Source organism: Eutrema salsugineum, unplaced genomic scaffold, assembly GCF_000478725.1.
Source record: "Eutrema salsugineum unplaced genomic scaffold, Eutsalg1_0 scaffold_9, whole genome shotgun sequence".
Classification (NCBI taxonomy): domain Eukaryota; kingdom Viridiplantae; phylum Streptophyta; class Magnoliopsida; order Brassicales; family Brassicaceae; genus Eutrema; species Eutrema salsugineum.
This window is the reverse complement of record NW_006256342.1, coordinates 1501867-1525826: the sequence shown is the minus strand read 5'-3', so window position 1 is coordinate 1525826 and position 23960 is coordinate 1501867. Positions and strand designations below refer to the sequence as shown.

Sequence of the window (23960 nt, the reverse complement as noted above, 5' to 3'; positions counted from 1 at the left end):
TTGCAGAAAATAGATTAAAATCATTTGAAAATGGATACATTTTCAGTCTGGTTTGTATTAGCCAACATAAGAATGGATTAAAGATTTATAGTAAACCCGCCCGGCCCGGCCCGTATAGGCCCTTGACAAACAAACAAAAAAAACTTTTAGTATACAGATTTGTATGTGGAATTTTGGAATATCACTCTCCCATGAATTAAGGAATATAGTGAACGACGACAAAAAAAAAAAAAAAAAAAAGCAAAAACTGACGTCAAAGGTAATGCCAAATTTGGAATCACCGAATCAGAATAAGAGAAAAGAGAAAACATTATTAATAAAGAGCAAATCGAGTAAAGACTAAAGAAAGAGAAAGGGATCTATGTAGCTCGGCTGCCGATGGATTTCTCAACTGTGAAAGATGATGTGAGTGAAGCTGACACATCTCTCTGTCTCATCTCTGGAATCATTCCTACTTCTTGTTCTTATTTCACAGAAATCCCCTCCTTAATTATATTTTTACATTACCTTCCACATTTTCTTTAACTATATTATTACATCCATATCCATACTACACACTACTATTTTAAGAAAACGATAGATGGGTTGTGATTTTAAGAAAATAAAACTTGGAGAAATACATTTTTTTTATTTTCTGCTTTTTTGTGATTTATTTTTCGAACAATTTTGAACAAATTTCATTTTTAAACGGCATTTTAGATATGTGTGTATGTGATCAAATGTTTCCGCCACCTTGAATGCGTTACAAACCCCATAACTGGTATCAAATTGGATTAAAATTACGAAGGTTTTTTTAAAAGTCAACTCAACACGGTTCCATCTCAAGAAATATTCGTCTTGTTGTAATTTCGTTATAGTTTATTAAAATGTCATATCAGTAATAAAACTAGTTAAACAATTGAGGAGCTCGAGAAGATTTCTTCATCCTTCTCTTTCTTTACTTGCCTTAAGTCCTAAGCAGTCTCTGACTATCCATTTCAATTTTTTTTTTTTTTGTAAATTTAGATTTTTTCTCTGTTTCTTCTCTCCTTTCATCTAAATTTTCTTCTATCTTTATTTATTATTCAGTTCAGTAACGTATTTAATTTCAATTATAGGACAATGCATAATTTCTTAGTTAATTAGTTATCTGACTTTTTGAATTTAGATAACTGTGAGTTAACTCGAAAGAATAAAGCGTGACGAAATAGATAAGACAAAAAAAGAGAGATTACTTATTAACTAATGGTTGAGAGCTTCGACCAAAAAAAAAAAAAAAAAAAACTAATGGTTGAGAGTGATGGGATGGTTATTGATTAATTACAGTTTGCAAATTATATTTTATCTGGGTTTTATACACCTCATCGTTCTAATCATATGATTCTGATTTAGATATATCGGAAAAGCAACCAGTCTACATTTTTCAACAGCTAATGTAGTGCATATTCATGTAATTAAACTTAAATCATCCGAATTTCATGAAAAGTCAGTGCTGGAGTCCTGAGCATTTAAATTTATTGAATTGATTGATTTCATTATCCGGACAGAGTTTAGCCAACAAATTTCCAAAGCTAGTATTTTTAAAACAACGGAATATTTTTTATGTGATCTAACTCAGTTTCGTTACCTTTTCACGTACGTTTTTAATAAACGATAGTACAGTATGTTTCAGCATTTAAATTTCCGTTATTCGATCAATCGATTATTCTGTCGTTTTAATTTTTCATCACAGTAATTCAAATTTTGTCAAATATAAAGAGCAGCACTACAATAAAATCTTGAACCGGAGAAAACCGTAGGGGCTACCTAATATAACCGATTCAAGAAAAAGGTAAGGTAGTCCAATCCTATTATCAAAATCAAATATCTTGAACCAAGAAAAAGCTAACATTAGATACTAAAATGGACAACAATTAGATTATGGCAAAAAAAACATATTATTTTTATACATAAATCGGCTATCGATACAAGTAGAAGATGCAATATAGCAGCAGAAAAAAACCTGACAGATCAACCCCTACTTCTTCTTCAATTTTTGTTGAACACTCCCCAAAAAATTTAACAATCATACGAAGCAACAAACAAACAAAAAGAACTAATATTCAACTCTTTTTTTTAATATATATATATATATATATATATCGAACCCAAAAAAAAAACGAACTAATGTTCAAAACCCGATTTCTAACCTTTTTTCTTATATATAAATCGAAGGAAAAAGACGCAGCGCAATCCTCTCAGAAAATAGGAAAACAACACGTAGTTTTCAAACCAGTACCACCACTCGTTGTCCCAACAGCTTCACCATCTTCACCATTATCAAACAAAGACCAAGATCCTCTCTTAGAGCCAGAGACTCTTCGACGATTTTCAGGGAGCCACTTGGCTTGCATGTACCTCGTAGTCCTCCATGGCGGTCTTGACATACCTTCTTCATTCATCGACTTTTTCATCTCACCACAAACCAACGAAACAACTCTTTTGAGCCTCTCCTCCATCGCCACGAAAATTGTCGGAAGCATCTGAGTCATGTCTTTGTAAGCTTTCGTCTGTTTCACCAGCTCAAACTGTGATTTGAAATCAAGATCGATGATTACACGCTTGATTACGTCATCACCGTCGCGCACCATGACTTCAATGTACTCGTACTTCCTCGTGCATCTAAACACTCGACACCCTGTTGTGACATTTTCACAAAACCCACATATAAATAAATAAAAACTTGACTTCCTCTATTTTCCGAAAAGTTAAGGAGAAAAAGTCTTCAAAAAGATTGATCACAATATTTCTTCATTTTTTCTTCATTTTTTGTGATTTGTTATTATTCACCTTCACGGCGATCAAAAGAAGAGTCCCATGAGGTTCTAGAGATAGAAGCATCGTAGCCGTCAGATTTAAGCTTAGAAACAATCTTTTTCATCACATCTCTCTTCTCATCGTCTCCTTCGTATGATAATCTTCTTCTATTGATAAACGCATTTATCTTCTCTTCCATTTCTTGCTCCTTTTCTCCTTTTTCCCCAATAATCTCCTGTAAATATATTTATTAAAGATTTCATATTTATCAAGAAATAAAAAAGTAGATAAATGCATTAATGAAAGTAACAAGAAATAGATAGAGACCTGAAGAGTGATAAGAGCTCTTGAAGACTTGTCCATATGCTCGGAGACGTTGATCGGAGATTCCATATAATCGATCACAAGCTTCTCTAAATCTTCTTCTCCCAAACTCCCCATCTCAAATATCCTCACCTTTCTCTTCAGATTCTCCTTTTTTATTTTGATATTTTTTTTGGCCAGATTTCTGTTTTTTTTTTTTTGGGGTAGAGAGAGAATAAGCTTTTTTTTTTGTATTTGTGAAGTGAGCAAGTGCAAGAATGACTTTCAAAGGTTGAGCATACAGTTGAGTCTATATGTAAATAAGCAGTGTGACACAACCTTATCCATTTTTTTTAATTTTGCATTATTTTAATATTCGTTCTCTTTTTGAAAAGTTTGTTGTTGTTGATGCTTTATCTTATTTTTGAACGTGAGTGCTTTGATAGATTGGGATTTTCCTTATTTACACAAATTTTTCTTTGAATTCATTAATTTTTCTTTTCATGTCATACGCGACGGTAGAAAAAGTCGTTTCATGTCACTTTCCACTTGTCGTATATTACACATATTTGAAGCTCGGTATACTATCTTTTATATAAAACCATTCTGAAGATAATTTATTTAAGTCTAATTTTTCTTTGGGAAATTAAAATGCTTTGGTTTAATACTTTAATTCAGCAAAACAGATTTTCCGTCTACATGTAGTTAGACTGTCGGAAATAATAACCTGCATGAAGGTTTAGCTAAAATTACAAATATATATATATATATATATATTTATATATAGTCTAATCTCAACATTTAAATGAATAATTTAATAAGTTATTGAAAATGGCGTAATATGTAATTTTAAGATGAAGAAATAATTTAGTTATTTTTAACACCCATAGAATTTTTACTAATATTCGTGTTATTATAGTTACTTTCGTTTTAGAAAGTTTTACAATGTGTTGGTTAAGTAATATATGAAATATTAGTGTTAATTTATGTAATTTTTGTTTGTTTTTTCATATATAATTGATTACAAGTCAGAGATATCCGTATTAATTTTAACGAAGATAAAAAATAATATTGTTTTCGCTTAATTTGGACCGATCTGCCGATCAAGCTATGCATGCACTCATCTTTCTTTGTTAATGACAATGCAATTAAAAGGATAAATGCAAAAGCCACACGACTTTAATATTTCATCTTCAACACTTTATCCATGACTATTAGATCATCATAGCATATGATAAAAGAATTTGATGAAATTCGTTGTCACATATTTGGAAGCAATAATCTTTATAGTCAGATTTGTCCGTTTTGATGGCTAATCTATATTATAACTTCTTATAGATTTGGCTTATACGAAGGTGACACATGCATGTGTATATTTTACATAATATTATGATATATGATGATTGGTTCTCTGAGATAATTATATGTATAAGTTTATAATCTGAGTGACGGTAGCTAATATCCAATGATTTAGACTCTTTCTTATTTAGATGCTATTTAGTCACCTAAAAATTTTAAATTTTCAAGAGGGACATTAAAAAAGTTGGGTAACTTGTATAATTCATACACATTTTTAAGTAATCCTTTTTTTTTTAATTGAAATTTTGAATTGAAAGTCAATTAAAAACCTTGTTGTTAAACAGCTAACAGGCCTCGAAGCCCGCAAATTTCGGTTTCCGCCATGAGCCCATGAATGAAAATTTTATCCATAATTAAATCCTTAATCCTTCTACTTTGCGAAAAGTCGAAAACATTCCTTCATGGCAACATCTCAGTTTAAATTTTGGGTCTTCCCGAGCGCTGCTCTATTTTCAGCAAGCGACAAAAAGTCTCATAAAAAAACACAAAGAACCAGAAAGTTATCAATAAAATGTGGGAAAAAAGGCCATAAGAAAGAGTGAAGACTTTGAGTCTTTGAACTTCAAAAAACTATGAATGAAAGGAAAATTATAGTTAAAATTTCTTTATCAAAAGAAGAAGACCAAATTATGATGTTACATTGTTTGAAGATGGAGGGAGAGAGACAAGTTTCAAAAGCACCGGATTTTCAAACCGTGGTCGAAGCATAGCTATAGGCAGGAATCTTAGCAAGCTTCTTGTCCTGCATCATCTTCCTAACTCTCTCAACATCTTTCCACATCCCTCTGGTTGCATACACATTAGCCAAGACCACATAAACACCATCGTTCCAAGGCTCGAGCTCAATCATGTGTTGAGCCACCCACTCAGCCATCTCAACATCCCCAAACTTCTCACACCCACCCATCAAACAACCCCAAACAACCACGCTAGGCTTCATTGGCATCCCTTCCACCACTAACTTAGCCTCCTTAATCTGCCCATCCCGGCTCAGTAGATCAACTATGCATCCGTAGTGCGATAATCTCGGTTCTAAACCGAACTCTGACTTCATCATTGCGAAATACGTTTTCCCTTCCTCCACAAGACCTCCATGGACGCAAGCACTGAGTACTCCCAAGAATGTGACACCGTTTGGTCTGACACTGGAGTCTCTCATATCACGGAAGCATTCTAAAGCCTCTAACGTTTTCCCGTGAGCTGCATAACCCATGATCATGGAGGTCCAAGAGACAACGTTTCTGTGTGGCATTTCGTCGAACACTTGGCTCGCTAAATCCATGCGACCACATTTTCCATACACGTCGATGAGTGAATTCATCATCATCGTGTCGGATTTCTCCTCGGGTTTAGCTTCTAGGACGCACCTGTGCAGCTGAAAAGCCAAGCTCAGATTACCTAAGCTTCCGCAAGCTGACGTCACACTCACCATGGTGAAATCGTCCGGCTCAAATCCGTTCCTTTTCATCTCGACGAACATTTCCACAGCCTCGTTGGCTCGCGCTGCCTGATTAAGCCCAGCGATGATGGCGTTCCAAGATCCTAACTTTCTCTCAGGATTTTCATCGAACAGGTTACGTGCATCCCTGAGCTTCCCTGCCTTGCAATACAACGTTATGAACCCACTCTCGCAGAACTCATCTCGGACGAACCCTAGCTTCACGGCGACGGAATGAAGCTGCTTTCCCATCGGAAGGTCGTGAATCTGAACGGCGGCTTTGATTACGATCGGAAGGCTGTATCGATCCGGCGAAACATTTGATCTCACCATACCGAGGTACACTTGAAGTGCATCGAGAGGAGAACCATGGCGTACGTAGGATCGCATGATGTTGTTCCATAAGAAAGCGATCCGATCTTCATCGAGGATGCGAGAACGGAAAATATCACCATGGATACGACGGACACGAGCGAGGCTGTTGCAGTTTGATAACAGCGTCGCTAAGAATTTGCTTCGGTCTTCAGGTGAAAGAGACGTAGTCGAGGAAGATGAGATAGAGACGTATGGTTCGTCTATGGCGGCCGGTGTAATCGAGTGATTCGAACGGTGAAAGATGGTCAAGTAATTTGTTTTCTTAACACCATTAAGCCTGGAGCCAAGACCAGAGAAGAACACCATGTGTCTTTGGTTTTTCTCCTTCAACAAAAAGATGGAAACAAAACTCGTAAACCTTTAAAACCAAAAACTTAAGTACAATAATTCGTGACACTAATGTGATCCAATATAGAGAAAGCTGAAAGATTGCATATTACGAAAAGTTTCAGAGATTCACTACAACATAATACTGCATCAAAAGCAAATTGTTTCCATAGATCCAAACAAGAAGTTTTATTGAATCAAAGATAGTTTTACTGAGCAGTTTATAACTTTAACGATCACCACGTTCGAAATTGATCTTGGTTCGACCAGAACCACCATAATCATCCCTTGACGAGCTACCACCACCGCCACTTGCTCTCATAGTTCCTCCAGACCCGATTTTGTCCAGAGGTTTCTTACCTTTCTTCAAATCATGCACCCACCGGTCAAGACCGAAAGGATCCTCTTCCTTCTCAAACTCAACGGGTCGTTCTCTCTTACCCGACCTCTCGGAAGCACCGGTGAAAGCTTTGTCTGGTTTAAACCTCTCAGTGTTCTTGAGCTTATCAAGCTGCTCGTCTGCGTTTCCGTACATTTCCTCATCAGTATCCTTCTTTGGCTTGTACAGCGTCGAAAGGGTGGCTTGTGCAGTGAACAAGCCTTTGTCATATACATTGTATTGGTCGTCCGTGGCGAAACCAGAGTCCATTCCTTTCTCTTGGTTGAACAGACGTTGATCGTACATAACTTCACCGCCTTTTCCTCCGGTAGATGCCATTCCGAGAGCAACTTTCTCACTGATATCACGGTCTCTGTCTCTGGTGATCTTGCTCTTCTTCCCCATTGCAGCATCTTTAGCTTCCAACCTTCTCTCCCTCTCTCTTTCCCTGCGACGCTCTTCTCTGATCTTCTCCCTCTGAATCCGCTCTTCCCTTTCCTCTCTACTCTCTCTCGGCCCTTCCCTCTCTCTCTCTCTTTCCCTTTCTCTCTCGCGGTCATAGTCGTAATCACCTCTTGGATCAACACTTTCACTCCTACCCCTGTCAGATGAGACAGGCATACTCGCAGCAGCAGCACCACCACCAGTTCTTTCGGAACGAGCTTTTTGGGCAAGGGCTCTCAGTTCCTGCTCTTTTCTTTCCTTCTCCTTCATCGACATCTCTTTTTGCACCTTTGACCGCATTGCAACAGCCTCTCTAGCTTTCTGCTCAGCTACATAGAGGGCCTCTGATAGCTTGGCAAAGTTATCATTGATCTGAACATCTTGTAGGCCTCTTCCATCAGCAGCAAGACGTTTATCAAGAGGGATCGTATAACCTTTCGGATTTTTCCAGTTGGAGATACAAGGAGGGATTTTCCAGTCTTGCTGGTCCTTGACGGTAACAGGCCTGGGCGGCGAATGCATGACCGGAACAGGCGGAGAGCCAGACGCCTTTGGGACTCTCTTGTGCTTGAACTTTGGTGGATCAAGAGGATCTTGAGGCATCTCCACCATCCTAATGATCCTCTCTTTCGCACCGGAATTGAACGCTGAAGATTGCTGTGATGGCTTATATTTAATGTACTTCGAGTCACCTGATTGCCTAGGTACATTGGTAGGCTGCGCTGCACTCAGCCTCACGTTGACAATCTTCTCAATGGCAGCTTTTGTTTCTTCCGCAGTCTCCTGAATCTGCTTCTGCAATTCCTCCTCTTCATCCACAACCTCATCCGAGTCTCCCTCGTTTTTCAGTATCTTAGGGATAATATCCTTATGCTGAGAGTACACAATCTTCTTCGAGTTCTCATTCTGCCTCACAATGGCGTCAAAGACCACGTTTCCCTGAGCATCCACAGTAACAGGCAGAGTCTTGGAACCAGGCTTGTTGGATTTGTTCTTACCCATTCCAAGAGGATACTGAGCAACATGAATCTCCGGGAAAGCACCACCATCTCCAAAGTCCTCAGGATTCCTCGGACGGAAACCTTGACGTTTCAGGTAAACAGGAACTGCTTTGAAAGCCACAGCCGAGGACTTTTCCGACTCGGATTCAGTGAAACGGTTTTTGAACCATGGATCATTAGTATGATCATATAAAGTCGTAGTTGTTGATTTGGCCGGAGGTAGAATGTCTTTAAGAGTCGTCATAGTAAGATGCTCGCACCCAGATATTTAACTCCAGCAACCTGCATACAAGAACAGGTACAATACCAATCAGAACTTACCAGAAGATGATGGTGAGCAAACTGTAAGATTGCACAGATCCCCTGGAATTAGGGTTTCTAGCGATAAAACTCGACGATTAGATCCCGACTAATTCAGATTAAATCTGGATTGAATTATCTACAATAGAACGAAATCAAGTAGGGATTTAACAATCGATGAGCTTTGAGATTGACAGAGACAAAAAAAAAAAACAGCAGAAAACGAAACTACAAGAGAGGAAAGCAAAAGCAGAAGTGTGTGTAAGAAGATAATGGAAGAAGCTAACCTTGAGAGGAAATTGACCAGAAGGTATGAGCGATTTTGAGAGATGTAAAACGTGACGCGGTGCGATGCGGCGCTCTTGCAGAGCGACGAAGAACAACGAACGGAGGAGAAGCTTGTTTCTGGGAAACGAAAGAAAAATTCAGGCTTGCGAAGCCTTTTAGGGTTGGTTAAAAAAAAAAAAAAAAAAAACAACAACTATTTTATACGCAGTGTTGGATAAGAGTGGTTTTCTTTTAAGTCGGCTAAAAAAAACTTATGAAAAAATACGACGCCTGAGAGATTCGAACTCTCGCGGGGAAACCCCATGTACTTAGCAGGCACACGCCTTAACCACTCGGCCAAAGCGTCTTGTTGATTTTTAGTTGCCCAAAATATTTACATAACTTAGTTTTCTACTTTTCTTAACGAAAATTCGCATTAATACGTTAGTATTTTCTACTAAACTCTAGTTTTCTTAGAAGTTACTAAACTCTAGTTTCTAGGATAATAATCTAGTAGTTTTATATGTGTTTTCTCAAGAATGGCATAACCATGTTTTCGTTAATTAACATCACCATATATTTGGTCTACAAAACATTAAACATTGATTAAAACAAAAAGAAATATATATAATCAATTTTAGAAGGCTCATCGAATTGAAGGTAAAGATGGATATATAAGCGTTCAAAACTCAAAAGGTTCACATGAGATTTTAAGTTCTAAGCCTATATATAAGACCATGTCCATTGAGGGCTCCTAACATTTTTTTTCTTGGATTGCTAATTAATATTTTAGGTTAAAATAATGAAAAGGTAACCCAAACAATTAGGATCGATCTTTGCAAAAGAATTTTTAGAACTCGCACATAAAAAATTGTTTATAAAAACATATTACAATAATTTTAAGCAATTTTTAATAAAGTCCTCTAATGTACATGTTCTAACATTCCTAATATGGGAGCACGGAATTGTTGGAAGGGAAAGGTAGTTAACTATATCGGACATCGTTTTCTCAACTTGGCGTGTTTGAGTTAAGCTTAGCTAAGCGACAAAGATGTTGACCGTTTGACTTATTTTACGCTCTGTTGATTGCACTTCCTTGCATTACACACCTTGAAATGTGAGGTATTTTTTATACAAGTGGAACCGTCCTCCCGTCATATTTGAAATGTCACATGAATTTGTGATACATTAATTTAAGCTTAAATGGTGAAGAAGTATCATGTATATGCAAACAAATTTTTATCATTTTTCTGTAGAATCGTTGTAGGCTTAAATGAAATATTTGAGGGTGCTAAAGCGTTCGATAAGGTTAAAGCTATTGTGATTAAAATCAGATTAACGAAAACACTTTAATATATATTTCTAGAGAATTCTACGTTATGTAGAATATTTTGTGAGAAACAAAGAGATATTGCTTCCGCCTTCCACACCTTTCAGATTAGTTACTAACGTAAATAAGTGGTTTCAAGTTTGGACAATATACATTCCTTTGGTTTTTTTTTTTTTGGGTCATCAATGATCATGTAATCGTTTCTTATGGTTTTGCTAGAGCCGGCTTTGAGTTTTAAGTGGCTGTAAGTTAAAATAACAAATGAAACGTTTTATAACTAAAAAAATAGACAATTTTATAACTAAAAAAAATGGGCCGCAGATTAAAAAAAAAATTATATCAAAAATATAAAGCTGCAAGCTTATGCTTGGTCTCAGGGCCGGCTCTGGGTGTTGCGATATTTTTTAGAAAGTTCTATTTCTGATTTTTACGCATAATAATTCATATACTAACATAGTATATATAGTACTATTGGTTTAGAAAACTTGTAGACATTATTAGAGCATGTAAATTGGGATCCCATTAAAATAATTAAGAGGATCGTCTATATTTGAGGGAACATTAAATAACTAAAGACTGTGCTCGTGGGTGGAACCTCCGTTGACCGCGGATCCCAATGGCAAATGGCCTTTTCCTGCGGAATAGTTAAATGCATTACTAATCACCTAACGTAACAACTAATCTTAGTTTAAATCAATGTACGATGATTATAATAGATGTATCATGTATGTTAACTTAATCACCTTATGAGGCGGTGTTGATTGATGTTTTGTTTTCGTCGAGAAGACTCACGCAATGTTTGATTGATTTTGCATCAAATGAATTTCTTTATAAAACGAATATAAAAAGCATCTGCATCATGGTTGGATTCGCAAATGAAAATGAAGTTTTCAAACATAAAAATATTAAATTCATCGTGTAACGTATTATACTATTACTCCATATGTTTTATTAAAAGTGTCACGTTAAAATTATTATTCTATTTTACAAAAATATTTTGTATTGATAATACAATCAAGTCATTAATTATTCTGACTAATGCAAAAAGTCAAATAAGAGTAAACATTGCTTAGTTGCTTAGCCTGCAAAGATTGGTTTTGGCAAAACAATAAAGTTTTACTCCTCGTGTTTAAAATATTCTTCAGTTTTTCCTTTTTAACGAAATTTCCTTGAGATTTTTTAATTGTTTTCCAACAGGGAATAAAAAGCGCGAGACGCAAAAGGAGTATTTTATAAGCGTCGTATTATTGTATTTGTAATTCTGATTGATTAGACGCAGATTTCAGAGTTGGTTAAATCGTTATAACAAGGAAGATTTTGTGAAATAAATTCGGAGGGTGATAATAAATACCAAGCTGAAAAGATTCCATATATGTCAGTTAACAGACCATCCGAGACCACATTTTTGATTAATTATACAAACTAATTAAACATTCAAAACTAAAGTATATAAGCCGATACCAAACCTTTGATATAAATAGTTTAGTTTTCCAAACATTCACCTAAAAAGCATGCTTTTGCTGAATTTACAAAAACAGAAGAAGTAGTTATCGTCCAATCACATTGGCGTGTTCTTTTTTTTTGGGGGGGTCAAACATTGGCGTGTTCTTACTAGTGTGATTTGTTGTAACTTTAGTTCTTGGAGATCCGATCAAACTTTAAAAAAAATGAAAAACATTAGTATATGATAAACTCAAGTTTAATCGAGTATATTAAACTCTGTTGTGGATCCAATAATAAAATAAACCTCAGAGAAATTAGCTAGGCTAATTAAACAGGAAATTTTAAAACAAGAAGGGATTAAATTAAAAAAGAAAACTAAGGAAAAAGGGGGCAAAAATTGGAAGACTCAAAAGGTTCACCCATCGAAGTGCCATTTTCGTCGCTGTGGTAATAAAAGCTATAACAGTTATTAAAATACCAAGGCGGACTAGGTGGATACGCCGAGTCAACGTACACGAACTCGCTCCAAGACTCATCGTAACTCGTCTCTAGACTCGGTAACTCGACTATCTCGCTCAGTTCTTCCGCCGTCGACGACGCAGCTTCTTCGCTCGACGGTGACAACGACGAAGACGACGTAGACGTCGAGTAGCTCGACGAAGAAGATAAATGCGCCTCCGTGACGACGGCGGTGTGCTCGGAGTCAGAGATCACGACGGCGGAGGAGGAGGAGGAGAAGTCCATGGCGGCGGCTACGGCGGCGGCGGCTTGAACGTCACGTGGAGAAGACGAAGCTGGACGGGGAAGGTAGGTGGCGAGCTCCGGGAAGTTGAGGACGGCGGAGGTTCCTTTGATGGTGAGAGCAGCCGCATCGTGAGCACGCGCCGCCATCTCCGCCGTGGAGAAAGTGCCGAGCCAGATTCGGCTCTTCTTGCGTGGCTCACGGATCTCGGAAACCCACTTGCCCCACGTTCGCATCCGGACGCCTCGGTAACCCGGGTCGGATCTAACCCGTTTCTTGCTGGGTTGATGTTGGTGGTGATGATCCTCGTCTAGTACCGGAGACGATTGTTTGAGGGAGGAGATGGAGGACTCGGTCATTGACACGTGGGTTTGACGCAGTGAGTGTGATGAGAGTACGTACGTAGGGTTTATATAAAGACTAGAGAGAGAGAGAGAGAAGGAGAGAGTTTTTAAGTATTGAAGTGAAAATGTTGAAGTTGGTTAGAAAAGGACAGTGGATCGCTTACTTATGATGACAGGTGTGTTCACATTACGCCAATATATATATGTGAAAATGACCCCCTTTTATTTAATGTTAGTATTTCACATTCGGCAAGTAAGTATGTTTAATTATCTTTTCGACGTGATAACCTATGCATGGCCCATGGATGAACTTCATTATTTCAATATATGGTCATAAAATTCTTTTTGGAATAGAACAATAGAAGAGGGAGAATTGTAAGGATAAAACTAAAATCACGAATATGCGTAAACTAATTATAATTAAAAATATATATACATGTAAACTATAAACTATATTACTATAGGAATTTAATCCATTACGTGCTGTTGATATACATGCATTAGCTAGATTTTTTTTCAATTTAAATGAATGCTAATATTTTGAAATAGTGTATACTTATAATATATGGGGAGACGAAAATAGAAATGTAGAAATGAATGTCTTTCGGTGGAAAACATTAATTTCTATATATTTGTTTGTCATGTAGAAATGAATGTCTTTCGGTGGGAAAACGAGTTCTCCAAACCCTATAATTCGAACCGAGAATTAAAGCTTTCATCATACTATCAATATACTATCCTATATGAAGTACTACACAACACAACACATAGTATGTTTGATCTTTTTTCATTCGCCATTGATGCTTAGTTGCTTGCACCTTTCCTACCATCTGATGGCTTTCTGTTTCTGATGCAAGAGTATTAATTTTATAAAGAAAATAATTATATCGATACTTATCAATGGCATACTGTATGTAGTATAATATGAATTCTCTCGTCTAGAAACTCGGATTTTTTGGGTTTTAAATTGGGAAAAAATTGCTAATAAGCAGATCATAGAGTATAATTTACTGTTATGGTAGAAGAAAAAAAAAGATACAATAATTAGAAGGAAGGGAAGAGGAAAAGAGATAATTAAAGAGACCCACAAGGAGTGAAGGCTCTTTGCCCCATCTCAGCATGGCATTTCTGACAACTGTCAACACCCTTCCCACATGCCTTTATTTTTATCTCCCGAGTTTCTATTTTCATTTTGATTTTATTTATATTATCATCATTTCTTCCATACATTCGATATTTAATGTTCATTTACCACACTTATACCGTTATTCAACACATTTCACCATTTCGATTTTTTCTACTACTACTTTTTTTTGTTGGTAATTGATTTGATCGATCGTGACGTTTTAGTACCTGAGAGTATCATTTTCATTTGAGTGTATTTGGATATTAATGCTACAACTTAGCCATTCTAATTGTATTGACTGATTGCTAGCTAAAAATTCTTGAGAAATAGAAGCATGCCGTTTTGGCGTTTTCTTATCAACGAAAATAAATGTCATATAGTATTTTTTCAGACAACTATTTATGAGTCTATTTATGTTTATTTTAGTTTATGATGGTTAATTGAATAAGAACGCAGGTGTAAACTAGTAGTATATTTTAAAATTTTGAAGTATTTCTAGGTAGTGTTCGGGTCTATATCCAAGTATGAATACTGCTGATATTCAAAAGCTAACCTTCATAGATTGTGTTGACGGAGTTATTTAATCCTTACGCTACCAGCTAGCTAGTTTCTAAATTATATATATTGAATTGATATTAAACAAAACGGGGAAGGATTTGCCAGAAAAAAAAATGTGGCAGGAAAGCTGACGAAAGTGAAATAAAAAGTATATTATACCAAGAAAATAAACGAATAATTATATAATATTTTTAACTAATTGTTTATTGTGTTAATATACCAGTTAACTAAGCAATCCCGGGCATAGACCCATAAACTCCTCATGACAAATATCAAATCATGATGAACAGTTTTCTTAAACGTCGCCGGTGTTCGAATAAAATTCAGCTAGTTTTTAAAATTTGATATAATATGCAATTTTACTATGAGTAAAATAGTTTTAAATAAATATAAGTTGCCTTGAAATTAGAAATTAATAACATGGCGTACCTCGTGCATAAGATTAGGGTTTCCATGCTACCATCAATTGCGTAATGAATTCTTCTTTTTTTTTCAGTATAAAATAAAGATGTGTGAATTGCCATTATGAAAATCCAACAGCATCCATTCCTCGCACTTAATAATTGTGATATTTTTGGAAGAAGAATATATAAACGTTAGTGTGTGCGCGCGTGTGACGCAGCATTATCCTATATATGTTTATGCTGATAATCGATCTGTCCGTTTTCTGTATGTTCTAAAATTTCTATTCACTTTTCATTGTTTTTTTGGATAAAAGGTCTTTCACTTTTCATTGTTTTTGTTTGCATAAATTTCACGAATCCATGCCCAATTAAAAATATAAACGCACACATATATATAGCTAGCTGCATAGGTCATTAGTTAAATTCGTTACCACGTAGTGCATGGCTTAGATAATATCGTCAGCAAAATATTGGTTACGAGTAACGAAATATAGTTCCTTTAATTCCTTTAATTTTGTAAAACGACTTTAGGTTTTGATTCGAGAAAATTTTGTGATAAACTTCACATTAGTTAATGAACGAGACTCAGATTAATTCCATTAGTTGTGTAAAACGATAACATATAAATAAATATTTGAGCATCTATGGTAATTTATATGTTATACAACATACAGTAGATGGGTGGGATACAGTAGATGGGAAACAAATTTGTTCCTGTAAAACGTATTCAACAATTTGTTAGTAGGTGAGAACAATGAATGGGCTGGGACCAGTTTGAGCCTACAAGAATAAAAGGTTGGTTAATTGTGGGCTATAGAGAAATATTTGGACCCCTAAATTTTCCAACTTTCGTAAAATTGACCACACAGTTGCAACAATTCAGTACATAATCTCCCTGTCCTTTTTCGCTTGTCACGGTTGCTATAATTATAAACCGGCACACACCTAACCAGTAACCACTACACAACCCTCTACACTAAATATTGTTGTACATTCATTTTTGTGTGTGTGTGTGTGTGTGGTAGAGTGTTGTACATTGATGCATAAAAAGTGTGCATTCGTGTTTGCACACTGACTTAATATAGAATTCTTTCAACTTCTGACTAATTGAGTAAATTATTTATTTGCTTGACCTCACATATAAATGATTCAAAGAATATATTTTGGTTGAATATATAACGAAATTTATTCAAGTGATTTAAGTCGTAACCTCACATATAAATGATAAATGAATAAATATATATATATATATATATATAAGTACACATAGATGTTTGGATCAGTTAGAGTAGTTAAACTTAGGAGTGAACATATCTTTTGATTAAAAAAAAACATACTTATTTTGCAAAACTAACATGTGAATTAGTTATACAGGGCCGAAATCTAAAACTCAATATCGTGAATATACTTACAGAAATTCCAATTACGAAAGCCAATTTTAATATGTAAAATCATGGAATTTTTACAATTGTATCAACATCAAATCATCAATCTTCGCGCCACCTTTATACATATTCTTTCGGCACATATCATTCTCACATAAGTACTTCTTTAAAATAGAATATGTCCATCACAACGATAATTATAATTTGTACTTTTGATGGTACTAAAGATATAATTTATCTTTTTTTTTGGCACAACGATAGTACTAAGATAACAATTGTCTTCTGAAACGGTTGTACTAATGAAACTTTAATGCCGGAGATATTAGTGTATTGACTACAATATATAGTACTTTATATATGACGAGCTGAGGGAGGACCCCATGCAACAGAAAACTCATGGTGATCAAAGACTCGAACCAGATCGTTAAAGGTTCGCGGGCAGATAAGAAAAAGCTCGTGTGTCTTTAGTGCCTCTTTTGCCACTTCCGGTGAAGATATAATACAATTGTAATTAAACTTCCAAGCTTTAGACCCATTCTTGGTCCAAAAGTTTTCTAGAGAGCGGCAAGCAAACGATGAGGACTGCATCTGACTTGGAATATGTTTCTAAACACTGGCAGCTTTTATAGTGATGAAGAAGAATAAGAAAAGGAAGCATGTTAAGACAAAACAGAGGAGCAGAGACAGAACACCCATTACGGCTCACAACTGATTTGCTCTCCTTGCCTTTTTTTCTCCTTCTTCTTCTAATTATTTCTTGTGCATATCTTTATTTATAGAATTATAGCACGTTAGAAAAGTTGTTTCAGAAACAATGTATAAATATACATACAACCAAAGAGAGCGCAGATTAATATATGGTAAATTGGACACGAAGAATAATCTAATCAAAATTTTAAAGTACAATGGCTAGAGACAAGGTCATGCCCAGAGGTTCATGCCCAGAGTTGTGCAGACCCGAAGTGGTATATAAAAAATTATTTTTGTTAAAATAATAGTCATCGTTATTTCAAATAATATAATACTACACTAAAAATTTAATATAATTTTTTGGCTAAAAAATAAACTAATATAAATGTAATGTTTTATTGTAAAAAAAAAAAGAATGGTAAAATGACTGTGAATATGATATGTGCGAAAAAGATTAATGGGTTAGTTACATAATTTTTATTATATCCGTTTTTAATAGTAATAATTTATAATATTTTCAAAGTTTTTAAAAATATTATATTTATTACTATAATCAGAAAAATTGAGCATTATGTTTTTAGAAACTTTAAAAGACCCGTATGCCAAAGTTTCTTATTATAGTAATATTATAACTATAATATTACTATAATCAGAAATTGTGTTTGTTACTATAATCAGAAAAACTTAAGCATATTTTTCTTTTTTTTTTTAAAAAAAAAGCCCGTAGACCAAAGTTTCTAATTTTCTGAGATAGGTACGGCCCTGCCAACAAACCTAGTTCTATTTCTTTGAGCTCAGCACATTCTTAGTTCTGGAAAGGTTTATTTTGTTTCTGAATCGTATGCAACATTCTGATTAATTACAACTGTACAATTTATTTTAAATTAAAAGCTATTGATAAAATGAACTTTTGTTTTTGTTTAGACATTTGATCAGTGTATGCATTAGATATAATAAGATATATATATGTATAACTCAAATTAACATATCCTACAACTTTAAAACTTCTTGAAGTTTAAATATCTCATAGGTTTTGATAGCACAATGACTTGACATTATCACGCAAAAAATACCAGAAAATGATCTTCTTTCCTATATTTTTCCAAATACAATTCTTCCTTTCGTCAGGGAAGAAGATCCCATCGTCAACTTTTCAACCCTTAAAAAGATCCAAAAACTTCCCCTAATTTTTGTTTTTCTTCATCTTTCATCATAATCATCGACATATTTCTTCCAAAGCCAATGCTGTCTCCACAGAAGATAAACCTCTTCAATCGGAACCTGCTTCGTCTCCGGCAACAAAATGTAAACGAAGCTTCCCATCCCGAAGATAAGTCCGGCGAATAAAAGGAATATTCCGTACTTGAGATGACACAGCGAAACGAGGAAACACTGAGCGATAAGCGCCGTGAAGAAAAGGTTAACGCACACCACAACGCTCTGACCTGACGATCGAGTCTCTAAAGGGAAAAGCTCGCTTGGAACTAACCATCCCATTGGCCCCCATGACCGACCGTACGCCAATACAAACAAACATATAAGCACCACAAGAATCAAACCGAGCGATTGTGGTAGCTCTTTGCCTTCCCCAAGATTCAAGGCTAGTGTTACTCCTACTACAACCTGCGAAAAAAAATGAACATTTTTAGGGTTTTAGTTCTTTGAGACCTAGCTTGTATCGCACGTTACTTGGATTTCTAAGAAAAGTTACCATGTAACAGAACATCTCGACGCTAGCTTCAAGAAGAAGAAACCTTCTTCCGAATTTATCAGCCGAATACATAGACATGATTGCCGCGACAACAAGCGCAGCGTTTGTGATCGTGGACGAGATAAGCGAGGCTGAACCACCAAACCCTAAGCTCTGAAACATAACCGGAGCATAAAACAAAATCGAATTCATCCCGGTTAGCTGCTGAAACGCAGGGAGCCCAACCGCTCCAATCACTAGCTGTGGTCTATTCCTCCGAGCAAGAAGATTCCTAAACGGATGCTTCACGGCTCTTGCAGCTTCACTAGCTTCAAGAAGATCTTGAAACTCAGCTTCGATATTGTTTGTGCCACGAACTTTGATCAGTACGGATTTAGCTTCCTCGAGCTTCCCTTGTTCGACGAGACTGTTGGGTGTCTCCGGTAAGACGAGCCCACCGAGGAACATGAGTGTAGCTGGTACCACGGCTAGGCCAAGAGAGAGTCTCCATCCCCATGGATGGATTTGCTCTGTTTTGTAGTTTATCAAATTAGCTACTAAAATGCCGATGCAAGTTGTTAGCTGGAAAAGCTGATTCACGGTTCCTCGAATCTTTGCTGGAGCCATCTCCGAGAGGTATAACGGAACCGGCTGTGAAAGCAAACACAGAAGTTAAACCAATGGTTAGACGTAAATCCGGTTTAGAGTTGAGAGTATATGTTTATTTTGAGTTTTGCCTGGTTTCCGAATCCAATGCCTATGCCGAGGAAGATTCGACCGAGGATTAACATGATGATGTTTTTGGCGGCGGCGTTGACGACTCCGCCGAGGAAGAAGCTTATGGATCCGACGAGGATGCTTCCTCTTCGACCGTGGATTCTGGTGACATAAGAGGCTCCGAAAGTTGAGATTAAACCGGAGAAGTAGAGAGAGGAGGTGAAGAGTGTGAGGATTTGATTGTCGTATTTGCAGTAATCTGTTTCGTTCAAATGCATCTGTTTTCTTTTGTAGATTCCTGGGAAGAACTCTATCAAGAAATCGTCCATTGATGTAACACCACCTGCGTTTGACAAGAAAGAAGAAAGAAATGAGCAATGAATCTTGCATAGGTAGGTTTCTTGAGTCACAAGAAAGTTAAAAATTTGGAGCTTAAGCAGCAGACATTTAACAAAACTGAAGCTGACCCTAATCAGAGAGGAGAATTTCGAAATGAGAGTTTTGGGGTAACATCGGACAAATCCAGATCAAGAAATCTCAGGAAAAATAAAAAAATCAGAGAGTCAGAGAACACTCTAGGTTTTTATTGAGTTACAAGAAAGTAAACTCTGGAGTTTAAACAAGGGAAATTGTACAAAACTGAAGCTGATCCTATTGAGTAACAAGACTTGAGAGCTTCGGAATCCGTGTTTTAGATTGATATTAGATAAACACAGATCGAGAGAGAGAGGAGAGCTACCAGAAACTCCGAGATCATAGCCGAAGAGAGAGCCTCCCATGGATCCAACGACGCAAGCGAATATGAAGTAACCAGTGATTCGATGCTCATAGAGATGAGCTCTCTTTAGGGCTCCACCGGCCATGTCTGTTAGCTTGAATCGAAAAGGAAAAAACTTCTGATCGATCAATTTTTTTTTCTTTTTATAGAAACTGATTAGAGAGTTCACTTTGAAGAAAATGAAAATGGAAAAGAAAGATTAGTATTCATAAAACAAAATCTCCACACACCTGATCAAGAAATCTAAACGGAAGAAAGATTCCTGAGCTCAAGATGCAATCCGATACAACTGAGTACAGAGAGTTTCGAAGAAGAAGAAAATAGAAATTGCAACTACTTTTCTGTATGAATGAAAATGTAATCGACATGTCCATGATATAGTATGTTTATTTGGTTTGTTACGCTGAGCTAGCTCCACTCATCTCAGCTGTCCACGTGTCCTCCATATTGATGGTTAATAAACTATATCATTTTGTATCTATGATCGAGTGTTGCGAACTACTAGTAGTGATTATAATCAAAGCTTTAAGAGATATAAGTTAAAGGTTGTTGGATATTAGGCTATTAGCAGAAATATACTTCGACTTGATCTCTTTCCTTCATCCCATTTTTTAAGGAGATACTTTTGACTTCATCATTCTTAATTAGTGCATGGTGGTTGGTTAATCGGTAATCAATAAGTTTTATTTATTTATTTGTTGTAGAAGATAGAATATTTTCTTCATACAAATAAATGTGTATATCCGATCAAAAATATTTACAAATCTAAGAGCAAGAATAAAGTCTAAATACCAAACGTTGATCTTAGATTAGAGTATGAGTTTTCTTTTGCTGATATTGGGGTTCTAAGTAAGTTGATTTAATTTTCAGAACATTCATTCACTAATAAAAACAATAAAATCAAGTAAATTAAGTAACAATTGGAATAAATACGTCAGTAAATGTAAATTAGAGTCGTAGAAAGTGTGCTTTGGGAAGGGGTTTAGCTTGCCACAACCGGCAAAGCACAAAAGGGGAGAATTTTTCCTTTTTAGACGCTTTCTCTTCTTCCACGCGGAAAATCAGAATTATTTAAAAGAGCCAAAAACTCGAGATAGAAAAAAGAAAGAAAAAAAAAAATATCAGGCTCGATTTTTGTTGAATTTCCTTTTTTTTTTTTTGATACAAGCAAATTCGAAGGCACTGAGACTCAGGGTTTGTTCTTTCTGGATAACGGAATTGATTCGGGGATTCATACTCCTATGAGTGCAATTTCTCATTGTATCGTCTTTATGGAGTCGGTGATTTAGGGTTTTGCGAAATCGTTCGTTTTGCTGGGTATGGATGATTTAGCTTTTTGATTCTTGTTTTTAACTCTTGTTCCTTCATTGGAAAAGTAATCTGATAAAGACGACTCAGATCAAGGAATTCGTGTCATCGTAATTTAGCTTTTCTTGTGTCTCAGACATTTTGGTTTCCGAAGTTTCCGATTTTATCATAACATAACCTAATCGATGTCGTTGTTACTCGTAATGCAGCTTTCTTCTCTTCTCTCCCAAATCAATTTTTCTCTCTGCAAATCACAAGGGTCATCACTGCTATTGTCATAGCTAGATCACACTGACTTTGGGATTGGTATCTATGAGCCGTGGATGGGAAAAGTATTATCTTGCTTGATGTGAAGATTGCTTCTTCCTTTCACTGTGTGTAAATGGAGTGGAGGGGAATCCTCTGCTCTCTGTTCTATATTATCTCCATGGGAGAGTCGTCAAGTAGATTCGGGATAATGTGGCGTCCTAATCTCGGTGTTGATACTGGAACATCCTTCACTTGGCCAATCTTAAGTGCCAGTGTATTCGTGGTTGTTGCCATCGTCCTCCCTATGTATCTTATCTTTGAGCACCTAGCTTCTTATAATCAGCCTGAGGTTTGTTATCACTTCCTAAACTCTTGGTCTCTTTCTCGTAGTAATGATATTGATTCATTTGTATTAACGTTCACTCACGATCTGCAGTTTGGAGACCTTGCTGTAGTCGATTGATAACATCACTACCTGTAGGAAAGCATAACTCTTGACTTTATTTTGTTACAGGAACAGAAATTTCTTATTGGACTTATTCTCATGGTCCCTGTTTATGCCCTGGAATCGGTATGGTTTAATAAGTTACTATATTTGTTATTCCCAAATTTTTAGTGCAATTTCCTCTAAGATTCATATTTTCAATTATCCTAATTCAGCGTGCTTTATAATTTTGTTGGGCAGTTTTTGTCTTTGGTGAACTCAGAGGCAGCTTTCAACTGCGAGGTGATTCGGGATTGTTATGAAGCTTTTGCGCTCTACTGCTTTGAGAGATATTTGATAGCTTGCCTAGGTAATCCTGTTTAATCTTCAACAGTTAGCTTCTTAGTCTCTGAAAACTGATTTTTAGGCTTTAAACAAACAAGTGGTTGACAATTCACCAGAAGGGAATAGTTTATATATTCAGAGTAATTTATTCATGTTATATAGTGGCTTGATTGAGATTTAAAGTAATTATGGGTGGTATGTAGTATGTGATTGAGCTGAATTTTTTCTGTGGAAAAATGATGAATTCCCCTTACTTGGGATGCAACGGGAGATTCTGCATGAGAAGAAGAAGAAAGAAAAAACATTTTTGGAAATCGCTGATTGTTGAAGACTTATGGCTCAGATGCTCTATTCACTTGCAAAATATCATCTTTTGCCTCTTGATTATTTCCCAGTTAGAATTTACAAGTCATTTTCTGATCTCTGTATCCGCAGATGGAGAAGAACGTACAATTGAATTCATGGAACAGCAGACAGTTATCACCCAGAGCACTCCTCTTCTAGAAGGCACATGTTCTTATGGAGTTGTAGAGCATCCCTTTCCAATGAACTGCTTCCTGAGAGATTGGAATCTTGGTCCCCAGTTTTATCATGCTGTGAAAATTGGCATCGTTCAATATGTATGTACTGTCATAAATTTATCTGGACTATGGTCTATGATGTATTTGTGTTTCAAATGACATAAAAAAAAAATTCTGCTGCAGATGATATTGAAAATGATTTGTGCTCTATTAGCAATGATCCTTGAAGCCTTTGGGGTTTATGGAGAAGGAAAGTTTGCATGGAATTATGGGTAATCTCTTGTTTCCCTGGGTTTTGTTAATATGTGTGTGCTCTTTGATATATCTTGATTCTAACGTGGTCTCCGACGAAGCATCTGATATATGAATATTTGTTTCATTTCAGATATCCATATCTGGCTGTAGTGCTCAATTTCAGTCAAACATGGGCATTGTATTGCCTTGTACAGTTCTATGGTGTCATCAAAGATAAGTTAGCACCCATTAAACCACTGGCCAAGTTCCTAACATTTAAGTCCATTGTGTTCCTCACCTGGTGGCAAGGTATTGTTGTTGCATTCCTCTTCTCGATGGGACTTTTCAAAGGCTCTTTGGCCAAGGAACTGAAAACGCGAATACAAGATTACATCATCTGTATTGAGGTAATTTTTATAAGACCAATCCATGCTTTATGTATCCACAGTTGGATTGGTGTGAGTTTGTCAACTTAGAATGTAATGTTTTTTGACAGATGGGTATTGCTGCTGTGGTTCATCTATATGTCTTTCCAGCAGCGCCTTACAAGCGTGGAGAAAGATGTGTCCGTAATGTAGCAGTAATGTCAGATTATGCCTCTTTAGATACACCTCCTGACCCAGAAGAGGTTAAAGACAGTGAAAGAACAACTAGAATGCGGTATGGTAGACATGATGAGATAGACAAACGCTTGAATTTCCCAC

General features: G+C 36.2%; 6 protein-coding genes and 1 non-coding gene across 8 annotated transcripts in view; 1 reads left to right on the top strand and 6 right to left on the bottom strand.

The window, feature by feature from the left end:
• Positions 1-1939: 1939 nt before the first annotated feature.
• On the bottom strand, positions 1940-3330 carry LOC18008602. Its single transcript, XM_006390057.2, has 3 exons — positions 3103-3330; positions 2809-3010; positions 1940-2656 (listed from the first exon to the last, which is right to left on the bottom strand). Exons 1-3 carry the CDS (start codon positions 3214-3216, stop codon positions 2217-2219), a joined length of 756 nt encoding a protein of 251 aa, XP_006390119.1. The 5' UTR covers positions 3217-3330; the 3' UTR covers positions 1940-2216.
• Positions 3331-5025: 1695 nt separating this feature from the next.
• Positions 5026-6578, bottom strand: LOC18008413 (pentatricopeptide repeat-containing protein At1g77170, mitochondrial). The gene has a single exon (XM_006390056.2). It carries the CDS (start codon positions 6554-6556, stop codon positions 5126-5128), a length of 1431 nt encoding a protein of 476 aa, XP_006390118.1. The 5' UTR covers positions 6557-6578; the 3' UTR covers positions 5026-5125.
• A 13-nt stretch (positions 6579-6591) lies between these two features.
• Positions 6592-9146, bottom strand: LOC18007919 (SNW/SKI-interacting protein). 2 transcript variants are annotated; one of them, XM_024156488.1, is made up of 2 exons: positions 8989-9146; positions 6592-8840 (listed from the first exon to the last, which is right to left on the bottom strand). In XM_024156488.1, the coding sequence occupies exon 2, from the start codon at positions 8643-8645 to the stop codon at positions 6807-6809; it is 1839 nt and encodes a 612-aa protein (XP_024012256.1). In that variant the 5' UTR covers positions 8646-8840; positions 8989-9146; the 3' UTR covers positions 6592-6806. The 2 variants fall into 2 exon arrangements, with proteins under 2 accessions (XP_024012256.1, XP_006390116.1); XM_006390054.2 differs by having other exon boundaries at positions 6592-8683.
• A 107-nt stretch (positions 9147-9253) lies between these two features.
• Positions 9254-9335, bottom strand: TRNAS-GCU. Its single transcript has one exon. It is a non-coding gene; the product is annotated as a tRNA-Ser (tRNA).
• Positions 9336-12050: 2715 nt separating this feature from the next.
• On the bottom strand, positions 12051-12911 carry LOC18009229 (ethylene-responsive transcription factor ERF037). Its single transcript, XM_006390053.2, has one exon. It carries the CDS (start codon positions 12840-12842, stop codon positions 12117-12119), a length of 726 nt encoding a protein of 241 aa, XP_006390115.1. The 5' UTR covers positions 12843-12911; the 3' UTR covers positions 12051-12116.
• Positions 12912-18190: 5279 nt separating this feature from the next.
• On the bottom strand, positions 18191-20260 carry LOC18008264 (sugar transport protein 14). Its single transcript, XM_006390052.1, has 4 exons — positions 20137-20260; positions 19418-19740; positions 18702-19331; positions 18191-18613 (listed from the first exon to the last, which is right to left on the bottom strand). Exons 1-4 carry the CDS (start codon positions 20258-20260, stop codon positions 18191-18193), a joined length of 1500 nt encoding a protein of 499 aa, XP_006390114.1.
• A 1043-nt stretch (positions 20261-21303) lies between these two features.
• The window catches only part of LOC18008166 (protein LAZ1 homolog 1), a 3287-nt gene continuing 630 nt past the window's right edge, over positions 21304-23960 (top strand). Inside the window, exons 1-8 of the mRNA XM_006390051.2 lie at positions 21304-21492; positions 21693-22081; positions 22247-22303; positions 22418-22526; positions 22937-23121; positions 23206-23294; positions 23408-23663; positions 23753-23960. The exon at positions 23753-23960 is cut by the window's right edge and continues 36 nt beyond it. Coding sequence (XP_006390113.2) covers positions 21866-22081; positions 22247-22303; positions 22418-22526; positions 22937-23121; positions 23206-23294; positions 23408-23663; positions 23753-23960 — 1120 coding nt within the window. The 5' untranslated portion in view covers positions 21304-21492; positions 21693-21865. The remainder of the gene's footprint in view (positions 21493-21692; positions 22082-22246; positions 22304-22417; positions 22527-22936; positions 23122-23205; positions 23295-23407; positions 23664-23752) is intronic.